The sequence below is a fragment of the Pseudophryne corroboree genome, chromosome 1 (genome assembly GCF_028390025.1).
Source record: "Pseudophryne corroboree isolate aPseCor3 chromosome 1, aPseCor3.hap2, whole genome shotgun sequence".
Classification (NCBI taxonomy): Eukaryota; Metazoa; Chordata; class Amphibia; order Anura; family Myobatrachidae; genus Pseudophryne; species Pseudophryne corroboree.
In genome coordinates this window covers 415,095,156-415,109,069 of record NC_086444.1, presented here as the reverse complement: position 1 = coordinate 415,109,069, position 13,914 = coordinate 415,095,156, and the positions used below count along the sequence as shown (strand labels likewise).

Here is a 13,914-nt window from a genome sequence, read left to right as displayed (position 1 = left end):
TATCTCATTATGGTATGCAATTGTTCTAAAATACGGAAAAATCCGATATCCAAAATACTTCTGGTCCCAAGCATTTTGGACATGGGATATTCAACCTGTATGTGTATGTATGTACAGGTTGAGTATCCCATATCCAAATATTCCGAAATACGGAATATTCCGAAATACGGACATTTTTGAGTGAGACTGAGATAGTGAAACCTTTGTTTTTTGATGACTCAATGTACACAAACTTTGTTTAATACACAAAGTTATTAAAAATATTGTATTAAATGACCTGCAGGCTGTGTGTATAAGGTGTATATGAAACATAAATGAATTGTGTGAATGTAGACACACTTTGTTTAATGTACAAAGTTATAAAAAATATTGGCTAAAATGACCTTCAGGCTGTGTGTATAAGGTGTATATGTAACATAAATGCATTCTGTGCTTAGATTTAGGTCCCATCACCATGATATCTCATTATGGTATGCACTTATTCCAAAATACGGAAAAATCCGATATCCAAAATACTTCTGGTCCCAAGCATTTTGGATAAGGGATACTCAACCTGTATATATACTATTTTTTTTTTATTTTTTTTACTTTACCCTCACTGTAATGTAATATCTGCATTTTAGAACTTGATTTTGTATATTTTTATTTTATCGCAGCATTCTGAATGGAGGCTACACTTGGTCATGCATTGTTCCCCATTAAATTTAATGTTTGGTAAACTGAGTGTGCCTTAACTTTCTGACAAAATCACCCTTGTCACCTAACCATTAAGATTTGACTGTTAAATACACAAAGATTTTGACTTTTGAATTTGCTAGGAACTAGTGCCATGACTAATATTCATGAAGGCTAACTTTTATGTTCATTCTGGTTGTTAGTGAATTGATAAGATTACATGATTTAGTGTTCACTCTAGGAGTGAAAAGGGGCAGGGCGCCGGACTCCGGGGGCACATGTGCGCGCGCGCGGCGAAGCAGCGCGCGCGTCCGAAATGGGGCGCGGCCACGTAAATTAGGGGGCGTGGCCACGCCTCCGTCATTTTAGGGGGTAGTGCGGCCCACAGACGCTACTATAGAGAGCGTCTGTGGCCGGCGACGTCACTGTTGGGGGCGTGCCCAGCACCTCCGTCGGTGCTGGGCTTCCCCCAGCCCTCTCCCAATGCGTGAATGGATGCCGCGCGCATGCGCACGGCATCTATACACGCCGGGAGGGCAGGGAGCGGGCGGCTGTTCTAGCAGGGCGCCGCAAAAGGGGCAGGGCGGGTTTTGCCTGTTAAAAAACGGGCAGGGCGTGGCGCCCTGCTAAAACAGCCTAGAGTGAACACTATGATTATGAATATTTGTCAATCCAGGAAAATGACAGTATACATATATGTGCTAAAGATGATGTTCAGGGAAAGACTTTTATTTTTATTTCCCCAATGCTACTTAATATTTCCAAAAAATCAAGCACCTTTTTAATTGAGAAGTTTATCTGGGATGTATGTTGTCCTTTTTATAGGTTGATGAGGAATTTGACAAAGATGCATCACCTACAGAACACCCTGCACCAGTGCCTGATGGGAAAGACGCTATGTCCATCTTCAGTCCCACATCTAAGTCAGGTAGATGCCTAAAAACTTAGAGTGAATGGTATGTGTTCGTAGCTTGTGTTCATCTGTTTGTGTACAGTTTAAGCTAGGATGAGTTGGTGTTAAAGGATCCAATTCTTGGAATAATTTAGTAATGGAATGACATGACATTGAAATAGGAAGAATTAATTATATGCTTTTTTTTATGTGTGTAGATACCAGAGAATGCAATAGTTACTGTCAATCACTTCATATTTATTGTTAACTAAAATAAATGTAAATAAAAATAATATGATTATTGGGGTCGAAATGTTGTCAAATAAATGTGTTACATAACATCGTAGTGGCAATTTCACGGTAAGTTTATTCATGGTGTATGAATAGGTAAAAAAATGTGTATGGTGGAATAACAATGCCAAAGAATGTGAATACGATAGTCTCTTGCTTTATCGCATGTTCATTTTCTTACAGACCCACGTCAGGAACGCGTAGTGGCAGCTAGCCTCACACAGGTCACTGACCTGGCTCCCTCTCTTAATGATCTGGACAACATATTTGATAATTCTGAAGATGAGGATCTGGTAGGTTTTAAACTTTTGTCGAGGAAAGTTTACAGTTAACAGCAATACTATTTAGATCATTAATGCTTTGTTGTTGCTATTCAGCAAGCTTTTAAGGAAATAAAAAAATGTTATACAAAAAAAAATCTGTTTGAAGTTACATAAGAAACTATTTAAACTCAGAAACTTTTTCTGTGTAATTTTTGAGTTTATTCCTTTTTGTAATGATGATTTTTATTTGTTAATACTTTTAAAGGCTGGTTCACCAGGTACTCGAGCAATGAAGGTGCCTCTAGGAGGGTCAGAAGATCGACACATGGGTAAAGATGGAAGAGCAACTGTTCCATATCTACCAAGTAAGTGTTCCCCAAGGTTCACTTATATATATGTTTGTCACTCCTTGAAAAATTTTTTTCTGCTGCGGGGTACACTGGGCTCCACAAGTAATGGACAATGGGGTGTAGAGTAGGATCTTGATCCGAAGCACCAACAGGATCAAAGCTTTGACTGTTCCCAGAATGCATAGCGCCGCCTCCTATATCACCCCGCCTCCCTGCACAGGATCTCAGTTTTGTAGTTGGTGCTGCAGTAGCAGGCACTTAACAGAGGGGCTGCTCCAGGCAGCCCTAAGAAGAGCTTTTTTTCTGAGGAAAAAAGTGAAGACTTCAAGGGCAGCAGCAGTGTTACATGTCAGTGGACATTCACGGCTTCAGCTTCGGCTCTCCCCAGCGGCGCTGTTCACTCCCGAGCCCTGGTTGCCGGGTAACTACAGCAGGAGGCTCCAGTTTTCTTCTTGTCAGGCACACATGACGGGGGCTCTCCGGGATCGCGTGGCCGCACTTCGGGAGGTGGTAAGTGGGTCCCGCTTGCGGGACCCGGTCTTTATCTCGATCCGGTACGGTCAGTGGGAGGCGGGCAGCGCGCGCTGGTGGTGGACACTGTGGCAGTACAGGCGATCCCACTCAGGGCCGGCTCTAGGCATGTTCGAATAGAGCGGCCGCGCAGGGCGCCACCCTTAATGGGCGCCGCGCGCTGGCGCCGCCATATTAAATGCTGGAGCCGGCCCTGTGTGTGCAGCATTGGCCCGTCCCGCCCGTGTGTCAGGCGCCGTGCAACGCGCATAGCGCACACAAGTGGCCGCCCGCCCGGACCCAGGCTCACTCTCACTGGCCCGGCCGCCCGCCCGCCAGCACTCCCGCACTCGGACAGGCGGACAGCAGTACTCCTCCCCAGCGCCGCAGGTATTTGGAGGGGGGGGGATCCGCACTGTGAGGGCATTTATCTGGCACTGTGGGGGCATTTCTGGCACACTGGGGGCATTTTTGGCTCTGTGGGGGGGCATTTCTGGCACTGTGGGGGCATTTCTGGCACACTGGGGGCATTTCTGGCTCTGTGGGGAGCATTTCTGGCACTGTGGGGGCATTTCTGGCACTGTGGGGGCATTTCTGGCACTGTGGGGGCATTTCTGGCACTGTGGGGGCATTTCTGGCACTGTGGGGGCATTTCTGGCACTGTGGGGGCATTTCTGGCACTGTGGGGGCATATATTGCACTGTGGGGGCATTTATCTTGCACTGTGGGGGCATTTATCTTGCACTGTGGGGGCATTTATCTTGCACTGTGGGGGCATTTATCTTGCACTGTGGGGGCATTTATCTTGCACTGTGGGGGCATTTATCTTGCACTGTGGGGGGCATTTCTGGCACTGTGGGGGGCATTTCTGGCACTGTGGGGGGCATTTCTGGCACTGTGGGGGGCATTTCTGGCACTGTGGGGGGCATATCTGGCACTGTGGGGGGCATATCTGGCACTGTGGGGGCATATCTGGCACCGTGGGGGCATTTATGTATCAGGCACTGTGTGGGCATTTATGTATCAGGCACTGTGGGGGCATTTATGTATCAGGCACTGTGGGGGCATTTATGTATCAGGCACCGTGGGGGCATTTATGTATCAGGCACCGTGGGGGCATTTATGTATCTGGCACTGTGGGGGCATTTATGTATCTGGCACTGTGGGGGCATTTCTTGCACTGTGGGGGCATATCTTGCACTGTGAGGGCATTAATGTATCTGGCACTGTGGGGGCATATCTGGGCTGTGGGGGCATTTATCCATCTGGAACTGTGTGGCCATTTATGTAGCTGGCACTGCTGGGGGGCATGTCACGTGTAGCTGGCACTGCTGGGGGGCATGTCATGTGTAGCTGGCACTGCTGGGGAGCATATCATGTAGTGTTCCCGCTAGGCGTCTGTGGCTGGGCAGTGTGTCTCAGTGCTCTACCTGGCGCAATGTGTCTAACGTGCTCTTATAGGAGGTTCTACCTGGTGCAATGTGTATTAGCTGCACTACTGTGTGGTGTAATGTGAATTGCCACTATAATGTGGCTACGCACCTTCCCCACGAAGTAACTCCCCTAAATTTTTGCTGCGCGCCTTCGGCGCGCACTGTCCATGCTTTAGCGTGTGGAAATGGGAACAACAAGCATTACAATATGTACATAATTTTGCCCACCTAACTTAAAAATGTGCCCTCCCTTTGATCAGCAACCTGCCCTAAAAAGTGAACACTATCATGTGTAGCTGGCACTGCTGGGAGTCATGTCACGTGTAGCTGGCACTGCTGGAGGGCATGTCATGTGTAGCTGGCACTGCTGGGGGACGAGACCACGCCCGCTTTTTCAGAGGCCACGCCCACTTTTCCAGGAGCACGCATGGGGGGGGGGGGGGGGCTGTTTTAAATTTTCTCGCTCAGGGTGCTAGTAGGCCTGGAGCCGGCCCTGATCCCACTAGATCACCAGGGCATGGGACAGGTCAGGTTTTCTCTATAAACTGTTTTATTAGAGCCCACAGTACCCCGTGGTTTTGCCAGCAGGGGGATAGAGCTTGGACCTGAAGCCCCAGGGCGCCATTTTCTGCAAATGTTCCCGTTCTGGAGCTGCATATCTGTCTCTCCCTCACTCCCTGGCAGTGTCTGCGGCGCCATTATCCCTCAGCTCACTGTTCCTGCGAATGCTTGGGCAAATTCTCCTGTGTAAAGCCGCCTGGTTGTCATTGCTGTGACTTTACATGACACTTAAGTATTCTACCTGCCTTTTTTAGTCAGTGTTAGTTAAGAAAGAGTGCATTTAGTCAGGGTTTCCTAGTACAATTACCCTGTGATATACATCCAGTTCTTACTGTGTACTGTTATTTCTATTGTTATATAGCTGTGTAAGCTAGTCCAGTGCAGTATTATTGTTAGTAATAACCTCTGCATTGTACAAACTGTGACTATTTGTGTGTGCATTTGATAGCTGAGTGGTGTCCATTTCGTGTCTTTCACTCAACCTGCTATCCCTATATTCTATAACCTGAGGGGGCTTGGTGCGTCAGGTTTTATCTAATATAGGATTTTCACAAATATATACTGTATTACGTATTTTTCTCTGTGATTTAGTCACCATATCACTCCTTTATCTCTGCTGGTGCTTACTACACTGCGCAGGGGTTTGGGCTAGAGGTATTGTGCTGCTGACAAATTGTACTGTGTTACCTGATACTGCAAGTTATATCATGTCTGCTTCTGAGGGCAACGGTTCTGGGGCTGAACACACTGCCGGTGTTGCTGAAGCCGCAGATACCTATGAGGAGAATATAGCAGCTTTGGGCTCTGGTTCTGGGGGCTCCTTGCCCCCCGGTGGGACGGTGGCAACGGGGGCAAATAATGACTCACCGTGGGCCACTTTTTCAACGTTTCTGCATACGCTAGTTCATAAACTAACACCCCCTATGGGACTCCCAATGCCGGTACAACCGTTTGTGGTCCCTGCAGCTAACCCGCCGTGGGCGGACGATTTATCTGCTCAAATAAAGAAGTTGACTACTAAAAAGTCTGACAGTCGCTCGCCTACGTCCAAGGGGTCCTCTAAGCGAGCGCTTGTCTCCTCACAATCCACTGCTGTCACTGACACCTCGTTGGATGAATACGGCACTTACACTGACCCCACAGGTTCTGACTCAGATACGGCTGATGGGGAGGGTGGTTCACATGTGGATGTTCCTGATCTTTTGGAGGCTATTAAGTTAATTTTACAGATGACGGATGATCCCGAGCCATCCGTTCCTCCTAAGAAACCAGATAGGTTCAAGCGTCAGAAGGTAATTAAACAAGTTTTACCTCACTCTGACCACCTAATTGATATACGTCAGGAACCCTGGGAAAACCCGGGTACTAAGTTTGTGCCTCAAAAGAAGATGCTGACTCGATATCCCCTCGCGCCGGAGCTGTCTAAGAATTGGGAAACGCCTCCTCCAGTGGACTCGCATGTGGCTAGGATGGTGGTTTCCTCAGCTCTGCCGGTCACCACCGTCACGTCTCTAAAAGAGCCTACGGATAAACGTGTGGAGGGTTGTCTGAAAGCGATTTACACCCTCACGGGTGCTGCACAAAGGCCCACTATTGCAGCTACTTGGGCTGCAGAGACCATTGAAGCATGGGCCTTGGAGTTAGATGCTGAAATCTCCTCTGACCATGCTAGACAATGCTTGTCTTATATTGTCACAGCATCTCGCTATATTAAAGAGGCGGCTTCTGATGCCGGTATCTTGGCTGCCAAGGCCTCTACTACGTCAGTCCTGGTTCGCCGGATATTGTGGCTGAGATCCTGGTCTGTGGATCTGGACTCTAGAAAAACCTTGGAGGTACTCCCTTTTAAGGGAGATATTCTGTTTGGGGAGGATTTAAATAAGATTGTGGCTGACTTGGCTACTGCCAAAAGTGCCTGTCTGCCAAGTACTGGTCCTTCTGTGTCGAAGGCTAAAGGTACTTCCTTTTGTCCCTTTCGTCCTTCATGTAAAGCAAAAGGTCATGCGTACAACAAGCAGGCCCGCACTTCCAAACCTGGTAAGCCTAAGCCCAAAAGAGCCTGGGCGACCCGTCAGCCAGCTTCCAAGACTGATAAGCCTGCCGCATGACGGGGCGGGCCTCCCTCTGGTGGATCCCAGGGTGGGGGGCCGGCTTCTAGGGTATACCCAGGAATGGTTGAAGACCACTTCAGATGCCTGGGTACGGGAAGTCGTCACTCGAGGTTACGCCATAGCCTTCAAAAACCAACCCCCCTCATCGATTTTGCCAGACAGATGTCCCGTTGGACAAGACAAAGGCAAACACTCTACATTCGGTGATACAGGAGTCGTAGTACAGGTGCCTCTTGCGCAGAGGGGCCGGGGGTACTATTCTCCGCTGTTTCTAGTCCCGAAACCGAATGGGTCCTCCCGGCCCATTCTCAACCTCAAGGCATTGAACAGGTTTGTGAAGGTTTCCAAGAGACGGGTGGAAACCCTTTGCGCTATAGTTCTGGCCTTGGAACCTGGGGACTTCATGGTATCCCTGGATATACAGGATGCTTACCTGCATATTCCTATAGCAGTGTCTCATCAGCAATACCTGAGATTTGCGATTGGCAACTGCCATTACCAGTTTCGGCTGTTACCTTTTGGTTTAACAACAGCTCAGCGAGTCTTTACAAAAGTCATGGCGGTGATGACGGTGGTACTCCGCCGTCAAGGGGTCAGGATACTGCCGTATTTGGACGACTTGTTAATCCTGGCAAATTCCCCAGAACTTCTCCTGCGTCATCTAGATGTGACGGTCCGGTTTCTGCAAGCCCACGGGTGGCTCATCAACTGGAAGAAGTCATCCCTGATCCCTGCTCAGAGCATGGTGCATCTGAGAGCACTATTGGACACTCACAACCAGCGGTTGTTCCTGTCTCAGGAGAAAGTCCTGAAACTTCAGGACAGGATTCGTTGCTTCCTATCTCGTCCGCAAGTGTCGATACATTTGGCGATGCAGGTGCTGGGCCTCAATTTCACTCTTGCCCTCTCCAGAGGCTGATTCTAGCCAAGTGGGACGGCTTACCTCACCGGATCAGGTCTCAAATGATTTCATTGACTCCGGAGGTCCGTTTGTCGCTGCTCTGGTGGCTCCGGGACCAACAACTATGCAGGGGCCGTCCGTTCTGGATATCCGACTGGGTCCTGTTGACGACAGATGCCAGTCTAAGAGGTTGGGGCGCGGTGCTGGAGCAACACTCCCTTCAGGGGCGGTGGACCAAGGAGGAGTCCCTCCTCTTGATCAGTATTCTGGAGTTGCAGGCGGTCTTCAGTGCCTTGAACCTAGCCCAGCATTTAATTCAGAACCGTCCTGTTCAAGTACAGTCGGACAACGCCACCACAGTGGCTTACATAAATCATCAAGGCGGCACTCGAAGCTGCCTAGCAATGAAGGAAGTCTCACGGATTCTACAGTGGGCAGAACGCCATCTACCGGCCATATCGGCAATATTCATTCTGGGAGTCCTGAATTGGGAAGCAGACTTTCTCAGTCGTCAGGACGTGCATGCCGGCGAGTGGGGCCTCCATCCAGAAGTGTTACAACTCCTAGTGGAAAGGTGGGGCCTTCCAGACTTAGATCTGATGGCGTCTCAACACAATCACAAGGTTCCGGTCTTCAGAGCAAGGACAAGGGATCCTCAAGCAGCATTCGTGGATGCACTGGCGGTACCGTGGAGGTCTCGGCTACCGTACGTGTTCCCTCTGGTGTCACTCCTGCCCAGGGTAATTCGGAAGTTCAAGCAAGAAAAAGGAATTCTGCTTCTCATAGCTCCAGCGTGGCCCAGACGGCACTGGTTCTCAGACCTGCAAGGCCTATCGTCAGAGCGTCCAATTCTACCTCCACAACGCCCAGACCTCCTCGTTCAGGGACCCTGTGTCTACCAGGACCTAGCCCGGCTGTCTTTGACGGCGTGGCTCTTGAAGCTTCCGTCTTAAGGGCTAAAGGGTATTCTGAGGCGGTCATTCAAACTATGTTGCGGGCCAGGAAACCGGCTTCGGCTCTGATTTACTATAGGGTCTGGCATTCTTACTTTGTTTGGTGCGCATCTAACAATTATGACGCTTCCAAGTTTAGTATAGCCAAACTTTTGGCTTTACTTCAGCATGGCCTGGACTTAGGCCTGCGTCTGGCCTCCCTCAAGGTTCAAATATCTGCCTTGTCGGTGTGGTTTCAGAGAAAAATTGCGACCTTACCTGATGTGCATACCTTTACTCAGGGCGTGTTGCATATCCAACCTCCCGCCTGTGGCTCCTTGGGACTTGTCGGTGGTTTTGGAGGCGTTACAAGAGTCTCCGTTTGAGCCTCTTGGTTCAGCTGACCTTAAGTGGCTTTCCCTTAAAGTGGTGTTTCTGCTGGCTCTTGCTTCAGCTAGAAGAGTGTCGGATTTGGCTGCCTTGTCCTGTAGTTCCCCATAACTGATATTTCACCGTGACCGGGCAGTTCTTAGGACTCGTCCCGGCTATCTACCTAAGGTGGTTTCTTCGTTCCACCTTAATCAGTAGATTGTAGTTCCGGCACTTGTTTCTCCTGATCTGTCTCCCAAAGAGCGGTCTTTGGATGTGGTACGGGCTCTCCGTATCTATGTGAAGAGAACTGCACCTATTAGGAATCTGATTCTCTTTTTGTTGTGTTTTGGGTTTCACAAACGTGGCTGGCCTGCTTACAAGCAAACTCTGGCCAGATGGATTAGAATGATGATTGCACATGCTTATGTGAAGGCTGGTCTCTCTGCTCCTGATCACATTAAGGCCCATTCTACTCGGTCTGTTGGACCTTCTTGGGCGGCCCGCCGTGGTGCGACCCTTGAACAATTGTGCAAGGCGGCTAAGTGGTCCTCTGTGAACACGTTCATAAGGTTCTATGCCTTCGATACTGCCGCTTCCCAGGATGCTTCCTTTGGACGCCGGGTTCTTGTGCCCGCTACAGTGCATCTCCTCCCATAAGGAAGTGCTTTAGGACATCCCCATTGTCCATTCCTTGTGGAGCCCAGTGTATCCCGCAGCACAAAACGAGTTTTATGGTAAGAACTTACCTTTGTTAAAACTCTTTCTGCAAGGTACATTGGGCTCCACAAGGCGCCCACCCTGACACGCACTTAGCTTCTTTGGGTTGGTATGGCATTAGCCGCTGACACGTCTCCTGTCGTGAGAATGTGGTGTTGTGGCTACTAACCGTTATCGTCTCTTTTCCTGCTACTGCATTGGACTGGTTAACTAAAAACTGAGATCCTGTGCAGGGAGGCGGGGTGATATAGGAGGCGGCGCTATGCATTCTGGGAACAGTCAAAGCTTTGAGCCTGTTGGTGCTTCGGATCAAGATCCTACGCTACACCCCATTGTCCATTCCTTGTGGAGCCCAGTGTACCTCGCAGAAAAAGTTTTAACAAAGGTAAGTTCTTACCATAAAACTCATTATTCACATAAATGGTATGGTCATGGTGGAGAGGTATTGACAACACCATCACATGTTTGAATCCGTATAGAATGTTATTAGAACTTTATATTTTGACCTTTGTGAACTCTACCTTAGAACCATTCTTATTTATTGTGAAGGGACATAGTCACATTGACATTGTAAAAAATAGTAAAATTAATGGAAAATTTAATCATTTTGCAATATATTTTGGTCACATTGAAGGAAAATGTGTTGTGTGTGTACCCAGCCGATCTTACAGGCAACGGGACTTGACATACGGCAAGTGCATACACATGCAGAGTCCGACGGAGGGAGCTATGTGAAAGCATGTCATCGCTAGTGACAACCCCCGTTGGCCCTGCTGCAGGGCAGATGGGGGATATCTCTAGCGACCCGAGGTATTCCACGGGTACACACTAGACGATGTGCCCAATATGTGCGATATATTGTCCAGTTTGTACCCAGTTTAAGACTGTATTATAATTTACTTCATTGAACAGCGTTGTATGGACACAAAATGGTATGTACCTCCAATCACTGTGATAACTGGCTTAAGTTTTCAACTAGACTGACATGCTGTCAGTAACTTGTATATCTAGTGATCCCTTTATTCAGAATGCCACAAAACGGCCTGTATGTATGTCCTATTGACACATTATGACATTATAAAGTCTTCCATATCCAATTTTCCAAAAAATATTTCTGCAGCAGGGTATATTGGTTTCTACAGGGAAACATCAGGGTGTAGATTGGACCTTCATCAAGAGGCACCAACAGGCTAAAGCTTTAGGCTGTCCCTGGATGCATTGGGGCCTCCTCTATAACCCTGCCTCCGGGCACTGAGAGCTCAGTTTCGAGTTGGTGCCTGCAGCAGCAGGTCACTTAACAGGAGGGCTGCACTGGGCAGCCCTCAAAAATCTTTCTGAAAGATAATTTCTTCTCCAGGCTGTCAGCGCTGTATGTCAGGGTGACACTTCAGCGCTGCCGTTCAACCTCCCAAGCGGCGTCACATACTCCCGCGGCTCAGTTACCGGGTACTTGTGGCGGAGATGCCCCCGGCTTAGGCACACAGTTGCAGACTGCTCTCCTGGTTCGCGTGGCTGCTACTGGGAGGAGGAAAGAGGGTCCCCTAGATGGGACCTGCCATTAAATTGCGTTCTGTCCGCGACCTAGGTAGACGGGGCGCGGAGCTGGCATGGACACTGTCACCGAGCAGGGACCCCCCACTAGACCACCGGGGCATCTGAGTACAGATTGAGTGTATGAACATTCCATTTAATAAGGCTCGCTAGTACCCGGTGTGGAAGTCCAGGATAGAGGAGGTTGTGCTTGACCTGTAGCCCCGGCCCAGGGCGCCATCTCCTCGCAGATTTCCCGCCCTGGAGCTGCCTCACACTCCCTCACTCCCTGACTGAGACGCTGGGTGCCATCTTCTGAGCATAGCTGCGGCTGGTCTCCGGGACTGCAGGGCAAGGTGTGACGTTAAAAACACATGCCTTTATACATACAGCGTTAGTTGAGAAAGTGTACTGTTTCTAGAATATACTGTACTAGTATTCTGATATATCTTCTGATTACTGACAGCGCCGTATTCTGTACCCTAAGGTGCTAGGTGCGTCTGGGTCTGCTAATATAGTGCGTCACAGTATTTATCCATTACGTATATTCTACTGTGTACTCAGTCACATAATACCGGATTTATTCGCTAACAGAGCAGTAAATCAGTGGAAGCTCCTGCAGCATGCAGAGTATGCTCCAAGGATTTACCAGAGGGTGAAGTTTTGTATGATGGTCTGTGTACCATGTGTCGTACATCCTCTAGTCAGTCCGCAGCTCCTGTGCCTACTCAGGAGCCACCCTCGGCTGTGTTTACTAACCTACTGGGTACTCTGGTAGAACACCTTACTCCCCCTATGGGACCACCTGTGCCAATACCGCCACAAATTGTCCCTATGGTTAATCCACCTTGTCCGGAAAATTTATCTAACCAGCTGCAACAATTAAATCGGTCATTGGTTAGACAGACATCCACCCCAGGTCACTCCTGTGTCCCTGGGTCATCTAAGCGGGCTGCTTCCTCCTCACAATCCACATACCTCTCTGATGTTTCATCTGAAGAGGAGGGGGATCATACGGTCCTGTCAGACACTGAATGGGGTGTTTCTGATGAGGATTTTCCCTTGCAGATTGATGTCCCTGCCCTAGTGGTTGCTATTAAGCAAATCCTACAAATCTCTGATGATGAGGATTCCACTACTGTGGCTAAGAAAACTGATATGTTTAAACAGCAGAAGGTGGTTAAACATCTATTAACCCATTCTGACCATTTAGTGGACATCAGACGGAAACCCTGGTCTACTCCAGGGAAGAAATTACCTCTGTCAAAACAGGCTTTGGCTCGCTATCCTCTCCCTGCAGAGTTATGTAACAAGTGAGAAAATTCACTATCGGTGGATTCTCACGTCACCCGCCTAGTGGGTCCTCCACTCTGCCTGTCACCACTGTCACTTCACTGAAGGAACTGACAGATAAGCGTGTGGAAGGACGCCTGAAGTCTATTTACTCCCTTACAGGAACTGTACATAGGCCCACTATTGCTGCCTTTTGTGCTGCAAAAGGTATTGAAGCGTGGGTTCAGGCATTAGAGGAAGAGCTGCCCGAGTATATTTCAGGCACTGCCAGACAATACATGTCTCGCATTACCACCGCCGCCTATTACGTTCAGGAGGCGTCCTCTGAGGCAGGTGTGTTTTGGCAGCCAAGGCGTTGACTACGTCTGTCCTGGCCTTCCGTATTCTGTGGTTGAGTTCATGGAAAGTGGACCTAGACTCCAAAAAGACCTTGGATGTACTCCCCTTCACTGGGGACGTTTTGTTTGGGGAAGACCTAAATAAAATTGTGTCTGAATTAGTGGATGCTAAGACTGCCTTTCTCCCAAATACTAATCCTTCTGCACAGAAGGCAAAAGGTACCACCTTTCGTTCCTTTTGTCCTCAAGGGAAAGCAAAAGGCCAGGCATACCCGAGACAGTCTCGTGCTCCCAAAACCACCAAGCCAAAGGCAAAACAATCCTGGTCTGCCTGTCAGCCTGCTTCTAAACAAGACAAGCTTGCTGCATGAAAGGGCGAGCGTCCCCCTGGGGGACCCCAGGGTGGGAGGTCGACTTTTACAGTTTGCCCAGGTCTGGTTAAAGACCACTTCAGATGCATGGGTGCGGGAAGTTGTCTCTCATGGGTACGCAGACTCTTTCAAGAGACGTCTACCTAGCCAGTTTTGCATCACAGTTCTCCCTTCTGATCCGTTAAAGGCACAAGCTTTGCAAATGGTTGTCAGTTCTCTCCTTAGTACAGGATGGTTGTGCCGGTACCTCAGTCCGAGAGAGGCAGAGGTTATTACTCGACCCTGTTTCTAGTCTCGAAACCAAATGGGTCTTTCCGGCCTATACTCAACCTCAAATCTCTGAACACGTTTGTGAGAGTTCCCAAGTTCCGTAA

General features: G+C 48.9%; 1 protein-coding gene across 2 annotated transcripts in view; it reads left to right on the top strand.

The window, feature by feature from the left end:
• The window catches only part of MED13L (mediator complex subunit 13L), a 467,040-nt gene that overhangs the window by 283,930 nt on the left and 169,196 nt on the right, over positions 1–13,914 (top strand). For both annotated transcript variants that reach the window (XM_063913297.1, XM_063913296.1), the window contains exons 12-14: positions 1,501–1,603; positions 2,042–2,151; positions 2,387–2,486. In XM_063913297.1, coding sequence (XP_063769367.1) covers positions 1,501–1,603; positions 2,042–2,151; positions 2,387–2,486 — 313 coding nt within the window. The remainder of the gene's footprint in view (positions 1–1,500; positions 1,604–2,041; positions 2,152–2,386; positions 2,487–13,914) is intronic.